This window comes from Acipenser ruthenus, unplaced genomic scaffold (assembly GCF_902713425.1).
Source record: "Acipenser ruthenus unplaced genomic scaffold, fAciRut3.2 maternal haplotype, whole genome shotgun sequence".
NCBI lineage: Eukaryota > Metazoa > Chordata > Actinopteri > Acipenseriformes > Acipenseridae > Acipenser > Acipenser ruthenus.
The window spans coordinates 19,418-31,062 of NW_026708537.1; the positions used below are offsets into that span (position 1 = coordinate 19,418).

The 11,645-nt window shown below is 48.1% G+C and overlaps 1 protein-coding gene across 1 annotated transcript; it reads left to right on the forward strand.

Moving 5' to 3' along the window:
- Positions 1-506: 506 nt before the first annotated feature.
- On the forward strand, positions 507-11,064 carry LOC131734223 (reticulon-4 receptor-like 2; the record flags this gene model as incomplete). Its single annotated transcript, XM_059021300.1, has 4 exons — positions 507-725; positions 1,208-1,465; positions 2,217-3,026; positions 10,792-11,064. Coding segments are annotated over 4 exons (1,560 nt in total), but the record flags the coding sequence as incomplete, so codon positions are not given.
- Positions 11,065-11,645: the final 581 nt, after the last annotated feature.

The window sequence follows — 11,645 nt, forward strand, 5'->3', positions numbered from 1 at the left end:
CAAGAACGACAGTCGAAGGTAAACAGGATCGCTCTACCATGGCAAACCACCCCGGGAAAAAGAACGCCGCGGACTTTTCAAAAACAAGGAAGAGTCTCTAAACAGGAACTAAGGAGACGACAGGAACTCAAAAGGCAGGTAAGCAGCTCCCCCCTATGGCGTAACAAAGGTACTATTTATACTTGTCTAAAACAATCTTTCCATTAACAACGCTGCCGCTTCCAGCGAATAAGAACCTCGAAATGTATTTGGAACCTGGCCAGGCTTCCGTGCTGCCCAATTAAGGCGCAACACATGGTACGTTTATTGTACCATGTAGAACCAAACATTCAATTTAAGTGGCAGTGCCACAAATGTTCATTGAGACATGACTTCAAATCTGTCTGTATATTTGTTTATCTGCCTTTCTGTCTTGTCTGTCATATTGTTTATCTATCAGTCTATCTCTCTCCCCTCCCTTCTCCTCTCTCACACTCTCTCCTCTCTCTCCCCACGCAGGCTCGGTGTCTGTCTGGCTGTTGCTCTGGCTGGCAGTCTGCTCCCCTAGCCCTGCCTATTCCTGCCCCAGGCTGTGTGTCTGTTACCTCTCCCCGATGACGGTCAGCTGCCAGTCTCAGAACTTCTCGGCGGTGCCGGCCGGCATTCCCTACGACAGCCAAAGAGTATTCCTCCAAAACAACTGCATCACAGAGCTGCGGGCGCAGTCCTTCGGCTTCCAGACACAGGTACCATCTTGCCCTGTTCACACTTCACAATTATTTGTAACCCCCTTTTCTCCCCCAATTTATAAATTGTTTTTAAGACTATGTCTGCCTCACCACTGCTGCTGCTGCTGCTGCTGCGATCTCCCCCGCAGTGACTCCTTCTCGGCTGGGAGAGGCTGGAGATAGACAAACGCACTCAAGCTTTTGTCCTCAAACAACAACGTGCAAGCCCACACAATAATCTAAATGTAATTCAATTCCAGTACTTATTTTGTTCATATATGTAGTCTTTTACAGAGTTTTTTAAACATACATATATAATTACAGGAAGGTAGGATGTCGGAGACAAATAGAAAATGTATGGGGGGGTCCCTCTTTTAAGAGACACTATTTGACTGTCCCTTGAGTGCAGGTCTCTTAATACAGGTTTGACTGTAACTCGAAATTGAGCTTGAAAATGATCTTCCTCTCTCTCCCCCTCCTCTCTCTCTCCCTCTCATCAGGTCCTGTGGCTCTACTCCAACAACATCAGCTCCATCAAACCCGATTCCTTCAGCGACATGCGAGATCTGGAGGAGCTGGACCTGGGGGATAACCCCTCCCTGCGCACCCTCCATCCCGACTCCTTCCGGGGGCTGGACAAGCTGCAGAGCCTGCACATATACCGCTGCCAGCTGGGGACCCTGCCCGGAAACATCTTCAAAAAACTCTACAGCCTGCAGTTCCTTTACCTGCAGGACAACCTGCTGCAACACATCCAGGTGAGAGAGAGAGAGAGAGAGAGAGAGAGAGAGAGAGAGACCTCCTATCTAATACAGTGTGCCTCCAACCCTGCTCCTGGAGCCCCCCCATCCCCCCCATCCTATCTAATACAGTGTGTCTCCAACCCTGCTCCTTGAGCCCCCCCCACCCCCCCCCCATCCTATCTAATACAGTGTGTCTCAACCCTGCTCCTGGAGAGCCCCCTCTATCCTATCTAATACAGTGTGACTCAACCCTGCTCCTGGAGAGCCCCCTCTATCCTATCTAATACAGTGTGTCTCAATCCTGCTCCTGGATAGCCCCCTCTATCCTATCTAATACAGTGTGTCTCAACCCTGCTCCTGGAGAGCCCCCTCTATCCTATCTAATAGAGTGTGTCTCAATCCTGCTCCCGGAGAGCCCCCTCTATCCTATCTAATACAATGTGTCTCAATCCTGCTCCTGGAGAGCCCCCTCTATCCTATCTAATACAGTGTGTCTCAACCCTGCTCCTGGAGAGCCCCCTCTATCCTATCTAATACAGTGTGTCTCAACCCTGCTCCTGGAGAGCCCCCTCTATCCTATCTAATACAGTGTGTCTCAATCCTGCTCCTGGTGGGGTTGACAGGAGGCAGATACATACAGGAGAGCTATAACACAAATAATTTTAATTTCATAATTTAACATACACATTTTTGGTAGTACTGAATTTTGTGCCAAATATCAATCTCTGTCCCTCCCCTTCCCCCTCCCTCTCTCTCCCCCTCTCAGGACAATCTCTTCTCAGACCTGGTGAATCTCACTCACCTCTTCCTCCACGGCAACCGAATCCGAGTCCTGTCTGAAAATGTCTTCAGAGGGCTGGTCAACCTGGACAGGCTCCTCCTCCACGAGATCCGAGTGCGACGGGTCAACTGCAAATCCTTCAGGGACCTGGGTCACCTCACCACCCTCTTCCTCTTCAACAACGCCCTAACAGACCTCCCTGCTTCGGCCGTCTACTATCTCTCGTCCCTGCAGTTCCTCAGACTCAACGGAAACACCTGGAGCTGCTCCTGCCAGGCCCGCCCTCTCTGGGAATGGTTCCGTCAGGTCCGGATCTCCAGCTCCGAGATCCTCTGCGCCGGTCCCGAGGAAAGGAAAGGTCTAGATTTGAGGTTCTTGAGAGAAATCGATTTCGCTCCCTGCCCCATGATGCCTTACTATCCGAGAGCCCGCGTCACTTACACCTTCAGCACCAGAACGAGATGGTGGTTCCCCAAATCGGGCAAGGCAAGCGGGGGGAATTCGGACAAATCTAAAGGCTTGGATGGAAAGAAAGGACAACAGCAAGACAACAGTTACATCAGTCCAGATAAAAGTCAAACCAAAAGTTACGAAGCTGAGTCCACATTGACGAAAGTTAAAGAGCAAGACTACTGGGAGAAATATGAAAACGAAGACTCCACTATTCGTTGTTACAAGTTGGATTGTTTGAAAGAAGCAAACGGGAAATCCAGAGGTGTTTGTCCAGACGCGTCCCTCTTTCTCCTCTCTCTCTCCCTCACTCTCACCCTCTCCCTCTCTCTCACCCTTCACTTTCTTTTTCCTGAAACCATGTGAAGAGCATTTGTGAATTTCCCCTTAAAGTCTATATTGAAAAGATATTACGATTCAATTACTGCTCTGCAGTGTTGAGTTTCCTATAGACCAGCTCTGCTCTGAAACTGCTGTGTGATAATGAGTCTCATTTAAACTGCTGTGCAATTGGCAGTCTCATTGAAACTGCTGTGTGACAGGGAGTCTTATTGAAACTGCTGTGTGATAGGGAGTGTCATTGAAACTGCTGTGAAATAGGATGAGTCTCATTGAAACTGCTGTGTGATAGGGAGTCTTATTGAAATTGCTGTGTAATAGGGAGTCTCATTGAAACTGCTGTGCGATAGGGAGTCTCATTGAAAGTGTTTGAGAGAGACCCAGGGAAAGCACTGTTTTAAAAGGAACTAATCTAAAAAGTTATATAAAAAAAATGAAATTTTGTCTTTCCTATAGACTCGCTCTGTACAGCTCTGCAGTGTTGATCTCTCTTTCCTTTTAACCTGCTCTGTGCAGCTCTGCAGTGTTGAGTTTCTTATATACCTGCTCTGTGCAGCTCTGCAGTTTTGAGTTTCCTATAGACCTGCTCTGTGCAGCTCTGCAGTGTTGAGTTTCCTACAGACCTGCTCTGTGCAGCTCTGCAGTGTTGAGTTTCCTACAGACCTGCTCTGTGCAGCTCTGCCGTCTTGAGTTTCCTACAGACCTGCTCTGTGCAGCTCTGCAGTGTTGAGTTTCCTACAGACCTGCTCTGTGCAGCTCTGCAGTGTTGAGTTTCCTACAGACCTGCTCTGTGCAGCTCTGCAGTGTTGAGTTTCCTACAGACCTGCTCTGTGCAGCTCTGCAGTGTTGAGTTTCCTATAGACCTGCTCTGTGCAGCTCTGCAGTGTTGAGTTTCCTATAGACCTGCTCTGTGCAGCTCTGTTCATAATGAATTACAAATTACACTTCTTTTAAAGTGTTTTGCCATTTTTTTTCCCAGTTTTATGTCTCTCTCTCTCTTTGACTTTCTTAATTGCTACGAAAATCCCTACAAAATATTCTGCAACTGTTTTAAGATGTTTAAAGATTATATATATATATATATATATATATATATATATATATATATATATATATATATATATATATATACACACAAAATGTGTTTCAGGTGTTACAATTTGAAACTGTTTTCTTTTTAGTTTGAAATTGCGTGTATTTTATTTAATTTCAGTGGAAAATGACTTTTTTTTTTTTTTAAGGGACTGGTCCATTTAGGTGCAGTCAAAGAGAGGGGTGAGGGAGTTTGGACTAGTAATAATACTATAATAATAATAATACTAATAATAATAATACTAATAATAATAATAATAATAATAATAATAATAATAATAATAATAATAATAATAATAATAATAATAATATGCACAATAGCCTTAGACCAATCACCCCCTATACTATCTAAAATGGACTGTTCCGTGTTACTTTGTACTTTTTTTTTTTCTAAAGGTGTTGGATTGACTGAATTTGTGTAATTTTAGGAATTTGTTTATAAAGTTGTGTATTGATTTTTTTCATTTATGTATTTTTATTTGTTTATTTTGTTCATTCATTTTCATAATTGTTAGATCTCAGGAATTTAACTTTTTACAACATTTTATGGATTTTAAAAACAGCACTGTACTGTACTGGGGATCTGAGAGCCAGCTAATTCAATACAGTCCAGTCTAATCTAACAGCACGGTACTGTACTGGGGATCTGAGAGCCAGCTAATTCAATACAGTCCAGTCTAATCTAACAGCACTGTACTGTACTGGGGATCTGAGAGCCAGCTAATTCAATACAGTCCAGTCTAATCTAACAGCACGGTACTGTACTGGGGATCTGAGAGCCAGCTAATTCAATACAGTCCAGTCTAATCTAACAGCACGGTACTGTACTGGAGATATGAGAGCCAGCTAATTCAATACAGTCCAGTCTAATCTAACAGCACGGTACTGTACTGGGGATCTGAGAGCCAGCTAATTCAATACAGTCCAGTCTAATCTAACAGCACGGTACTGTACTGGGGATCTGAGAGCCAGCTAATTCAATACAGTCCAGTCTAATCTAACAGCACGGTACTGTACTGGGGATCTGAGAGCCAGCTAATTCAATACAGTCCAGTCTAATCTAACAGCACGGTACTGTACTGTACTGGACATTTTGGTAGGGAATGTGTTCACATGCGACAATTGACAAGCTCTTACCAAGATGGCAGCCCAACAACAAACAGAAAAAAAACGAAAAAATGAAAAAACGAGGGGATATGGCAGGAAGACAAGTAAGAGAATAATCTTTATTTATTGTATTTTCTTAATTAAACAGGAAATAGGAAACTTTTTTTTCTCAATGTCTTTTCTGTGTTTTCAACGTGTTGTGTTGTCAGGATACCGTACACACTTAACTCGCTCAGTCAAAAATAGATTTTTTGAAGCTTAACTATTTAATTTATTTTGTTGTAATATTTAAAAAAAAATCTCCCAATTTGGAATATCCAATTGTTATTTTTATGGCGCTGCTGCAACTTCCCGTATCGACTCGGGAGAACGAAGACTCATCATGCGCATCCTCTGAAACAAACGCCGTCAGCCACCCTCCTCTTGTCACACTGCAACAGCAAAGACAACCGCACCTGGCTGTAGCGGTGTTGGAGGAAACGCAGTTCCGCCCACAACTCGCAGGCGACCGGTCGCCACAGGAGTTGCTGGAGCTTGTTGAGACAATGATTACCAAGCTGACCTAAGCCCTCCCAACGCGGGTGGCACTCTGCCAATTGTACGCCGCCCCCTCGGCGTTCCTGTCGGCGATGGCATTGTTCCACATTCGGCGATGGCATAGTCTGGATTGGAACCAGCGATCTCCAGGCTATAGGGCACACCCTGCATTTCAGATGAAGCGCCTCAGCTGGATGCGCCACTCTCCCCCTCAACAATTCATCAATTCAGTAATTCAGTAGGCTACATTTGACCCGTTCAGTTAATCAGTGCAGTGTTTTTCACTAGTTTTCTGTTAGGTTCTCATCTGTTTTCTTTCTCAGTATTAGCCGTGATTTCCTGGAAAATGTGACAGTGGCGACCTGCAAGTTTGGTCCATCCATAATTAAATACTCTACTGCAGTTACTACTTGCTCTTAAATATAACTCTATTTAAGGGTGGGCATATAATAGTGGTCAGTCTACAGGAACCAGGGACTGAGGCAGATAGGCAAGTTCCTGCTTCAAGTAATTTTTAATTAACTACATTTGGTAACTTTGTAAGGTGGTGTTTGAATTAGCTGAGTTGGTGTGTGATTAGTACCAGGTGAGTGGTTTAATTGTACAGAAGTTGATTTGCTATCTGATTGGTTTCCACGCAGTTGTTCTTTTTATATTAAGCAGCCTATTTCTGCGCCAGCCAACAGAAGAGCCTCAACAAAAGAGCCGGGAGTCTAGCTGTGGGAGTCCAGCAAGGGGAGGCCTGCGCTGAGACGCTATTCCAATAGATCCAAACCTAACTGGGCTCTAGAAGAAGCTATCTACTAGTCAGGTCTGTACCCTCCACCCTACTGCTCCTACTGTGCCTTTTGTCCTGCTTGCCCTGCTATGACTGTCTCTCACATCCCTGTTCTGTCCTCTCGTCCTCGTCCTCTGCCCTCCCTCCGCTGCTGCTCCTCCAACCCCTCTAACCTCATTTCTCTGCCTCTCCCCCCCTCCCGCACACTCTCTGGTGCACTCTGGAACTGTCACTCTTCTGCTAACAAAGCTGATTTCATATCTGCCTTTGCCTCCCACCTCTCGCTCGATTTCCTTGCTCTCACTGAAACCTGGTTGTCCCCTGATAACACTGTTACTCCTGCTGCCCTGTCCTCTCTCTACGTCCTGACCCATACCCCGCGTCTCACTGGACGGGGAGGTGGGACGGGTCTTCTCCTCTCTCCCTCCTTACTCTTTTCTGTCCCCTCCGATCTCATCTCGCTCTCTGTCAATACCTTTGAATTTCATGCAGTCCAACTAACCTTTCCCTGTCAACTCCTGCTCGTTGTTCTGTACTGCCCCCCTGGGCCTCTCACTCACTTTCTGGATGAACTCGACTATCTACTCTCCTCCCTCCCCTCTCTGTCTACCCCGACTGTCCTGTTGGTTGACTTCAACATCCATCTCTCCAACCCCAGCCACTCTGCTGGATTCCTCCCTCTCCTGCACTCCTTCGACTTCTGTCTCTCTCCGTCCCCTCCTACCCACAAAGCTGGCCGTCAACTGGACCTCACCTTCTCCAGGGCCTGCTGCCCCTCCACCCTCTCTGTCACCCCCCTGGACCTCTATGATCACTATTTCATCTCTTTTTCTCTGTCTCTCCCCCCTCTCCCTGCTCCTCCTACCCCCACTGTCACCTCTCGCCGTAACCTCCGCTCTCTCTCCCCCTCTGTCCTTGCCTCCACTGCTCTCTCTCACCTCCCTCCTATCGACTCCTTTTCACAACTCTCCGTAGACTCTGCTACCTCCACCCTCTTCTCCTCACTCACCTCCTCCCTCGACTCCCTCTGTCCCCTCACCTCCCGTCCTGCTCGCCCCTCCCCTCCCCATCCCTGGCTCTCCTCTGCGCTCCGCTCGGCAAGAATCACACTGCGATCTGCTGAAAAGAAATGGAAGAGAACCAAACTCCCTGCTGCCCTAGACCTTTACCGCACTCTCCTCTCCTCCTTCTCCTCTACTCTCTCCTCTGCTAAATGTGCTTATTTCCAATCTGTAATCCAAGCCTCCACTAACAACCCACGTAAACTATTCTCTACCTTCTCCTCCCTCCTAAACCCTCCCCCCCTCCTCCTCCCTCCTCTATCTCCCCTGATGACTTTGCCTCCTTCTTCTCTTCTAAAATCTCAGATATCCGCAAACTCTTTAACACCTCTCCCTCCCCCGCACCCCCTCCCGCTCCAACTCCTACACCCACTGCAACCCCTACTAACTCACCCCCCTTCTCCACCTTCTTGCCCCTCTCAGACTCTGACCTCTCCTCCCTGCTCCAGGGTCACAAACCCACCACGTGTACCTTGGACCCCCTCCCCACTCACCTCTTTCAAGCTGCTGCTCCTACTCTACTCCTCTTCATCTCCTCCCTCCTCAACACCTCTCTACTTTCTGGTATCTTTCCCTCTGCCTTCAAAAAAGCCTCTATCACTCCCCTCCTCAAAAAACCTACCCTCGACCCCACCTCCCTCCAGAGCTACCGTCCTGTCTCCCTCCTACCCTTCCTCTCCAAAACCCTCGAGCGGACTGTACACCGCTAGCTCTCTGCTTTCCTGTCCAACCACTCTCTGCTTGACCCTCTCCAATCTGGCTTCCGCTCTGCTCACTCCACTGAAACCGCCCTCCTGTCTGTCACCAACTCACTTAAGTGTGCCCGAGCTGCCTCTCTCTCCTCTGTCCTAATTCTCCTCGACCTCTCGGCTGCCTTTGACACTGTTGATCACTCTATTCTACTATCATCTCTCGCTGACCTGGGGATCTCTGGCACTGCTCTGGCCTGGTTCTCCTCCTACCTCTCCAACCGCACTTACCAGGTAACCTGGCGTGGAGCAACCGCCACACCTCACCCTCTCTTAACTGGAGTCCCCCAAGGGTCAGTCTTGGGTCCTCTCCTGTTCTCTCTCTACACCCGCTCCCTGGGCCCCCTCATCGCATCCTATGGTTTCTCATACCATTTCTATGCTGATGATGCTCAGATTTTCCTCTCCTTCCCCACCTCTGACTCCACCATCTCCTCCCGTATCTCTACCTGTCTGTCTGCTATTTCCTCCTGGATGCACTTGCATCACCTCAAACTCAACCTCTCTAAATCTGACCTCCTTTTCTTTCCCTCCTCCTCCCCCTCCTCTGATCTCTCCATCTCTGTTCCTCTGGAATCTACCACACTCTCTCCCTCTTCCTCAGCTAAGAACCTTGGAGTCACCCTGGACCCCTGCCTCTCTTATTCCCAGCACATCTCCACTCTGGCTGCACTTGCCGATTTTTCCTGAGCAACATCCGAAGAATCCGACCCTTCCTCACCAACTATGCTACCCAGCTCCTGGTCCAGGCCCTGGTACTCTCCCGCCTAGACTACTGCAACTCCCTCCTGGCCGGCCTCCCTGCGTCCGCCACCCGTCCGCTCCAGCTCATCCAGAACTCTGCTCCCCGCCTGGTGTTCTCTCTGCCTCGCTTCGCCCACGCTACTCCACTACTCCCGCTCGCTCCACTGGCTCCCGATCACCGCTCGCATCCAGTTCAAGACTCTTGTACTAGCCTACAGATGCCTTGACCAGACTACACCCAGCTACCTCCAGACCCTCATCTCTCCCTACACCCCCACTCGACCTCTCCACTCCACCTGCACTAGAAGACTGGCTCTACCTCCGCTATGCTCCCCTGCCTCCAGAGCCCGCTCCTTCTCCAGACAGTTGTTTTGTATTTGCCAGCTCGGTCTATGTCACATACCGTACTGTACTCTCCATTCTGTTTTGGGAGCTATTCTTGCAGCACCAAGAATGCTTGCTTAGAAAAGTAAATAGTAGCCTAATGTTTCAGTCTGAAAGAGCGGTCGAGATAGCAGCTTCCTGCAGATTGTTTTTTAAACATGTTTTTTTTTTTAAACAGTGAAGCAATTATCACAATCGTTCTTTTGAATTCCTGTCCTATAATCACCATATAATAGTCCCACTGTAGATGTGGATGGAGTCTTGTGCGCTCGCGGGGTGTTTCCCATAGCGGTACCTTGGAAAGCTCCTGCTGTTCCGTGCTTGTGTGAGTCCTGGGGGGATGTGCGCGGAGTTAACGCTTGCTTTTTAAAAGCGTTATTCTATGCCTCGCAAAACTGGTTTTGTGCTTGGCACATACTTTTGAAAATAGCAGGATCACGCATATTGTCGGCCACTCCCCCCATATTGTGCGATGCATACATTTTATTTCTGCACAGCGCAGAATGGATTGTGACGCGCAAAAGGACGTTTCGAATATAGAACATTATGCGCATTTGCACATAACGGCCGTTTAAGTGGTGCGCAAATCTATCCAAGATCGGGCCCAATGACTTCAGTTCTAGTAAGAGCAAGTACAAAACACAGCACGATTTTATAAATGAATAAATACATGAATGCAAATGTAAACAAATACACGTAGAAATACATACTTTTTAAATATAGAAATTATTAAAATGTTTGAATAAATATTGCTATAAATGAATACATGTAGCACAACAATATTGATTTGGCTGATGCTGGTAAATTAAATCCCACCACTAAAACACATAAGCATGTTAAAATAAGTTATTCACAGATGTAGAGATAATATTATTTGTGTAATAAATAAATGTAACCCAAGTGGTCATGAGTTCTAATCTGACGTGGGGTCCTAGAGGACCTCTGCTGAGGACCCTGGACCACTGACCTCATTCTCCCATGGCTCGGGGAGAGATACTCTGCTGGGGATGGGGCTGCTGTCCTGCGTTTAGTTCTTTTGGAGAACTTCCTGCATGGAGAGCAGTCCAACTCACCCGCCAGTGCTTTGGCCACATGGTCTGCCCCTAAGCATCTGGCACAGGACCGGTGCTCATCCTGCCTGGGCAGCTTTGCCGCGCACTGGTCGTCCTGGTGGAAACCAGCGGAGGACTCAGTTGACTGCACTGACATGGCAACTAGGCGGGGCTGCTGCGCTCGGTTCCAAGAACAAGCGGTCGTTGCCGAGTCAATCGGTGCCGAGGTCGGTGCCGATGGGTAATTCGGTCGGTGCCGGGCTGTAGACGGCTCCGAAGCTGTTCACCGGTGCCGGGATCGGCGCCGAGGAGAACGCTGTCGGTGCCGAACACTCGGTGCCGAGTCAATTGGTGCCGATGGTGGGCGCGGTCGGCACGGAGATGGTTACACTGGTGCCGAGTCAATCGGGGCCGGGTAGGCGCTGTTCCAAGCCTGAAGGTCGGCGGGAGAACCGCGGTGGATGCCGGGGTATGCAGCCAATTCAGTCGCCGTGGTCGTCGAGGGCAAGCGCAGCCGTGCTAGTTGAGCCCGAGGCTTGAGAGGGGCGCTAGACCCGAGCTGCTAGGCCCGTGGAGTCTCCTTACAGCACCAGAACAGCTCTCCACACGGTATCTGCAACTACACGAGGCCTCATGTAGTAGAAAAGAGTAATGGCCGCTCACCAATCTCACAAGAGGGATCGAAACCAGCTCTAGTCAGTAAACTGACAGGAGAATCAGGCAAGAGCACTCTTAATAACGCTCGAAAGCATGATTTTACCAGGATTTAAAACAAATTTGAAGGTATAAACCAACAAATCAGCCAAATTCAGACAAGCAAGCACGAAGCAATCTGTGACCTGTCTCAGTGAAGTGAGAGAGAAAATGGCGATATGTTACTGTGAGGACGTCCCTCTTCAAAAGGAGGTGGGAGGGACTTCTCCCTCACAGCAGGGCCCTGATAGGGCAGCTTTTTTATATTTGCTCAGTGATTGACGGTCAGAGAGGGCTCTTTCCCATTCGGTAATGGTTGTCATTCTATTGAAAGGGAAACTAAGTTAATACAAGAAATCGACCTCGCAGTATGCTGGCGCCCCCATGTGGACTTTGTTGAATTAATCTTTCTGATCATTGAAATGAAA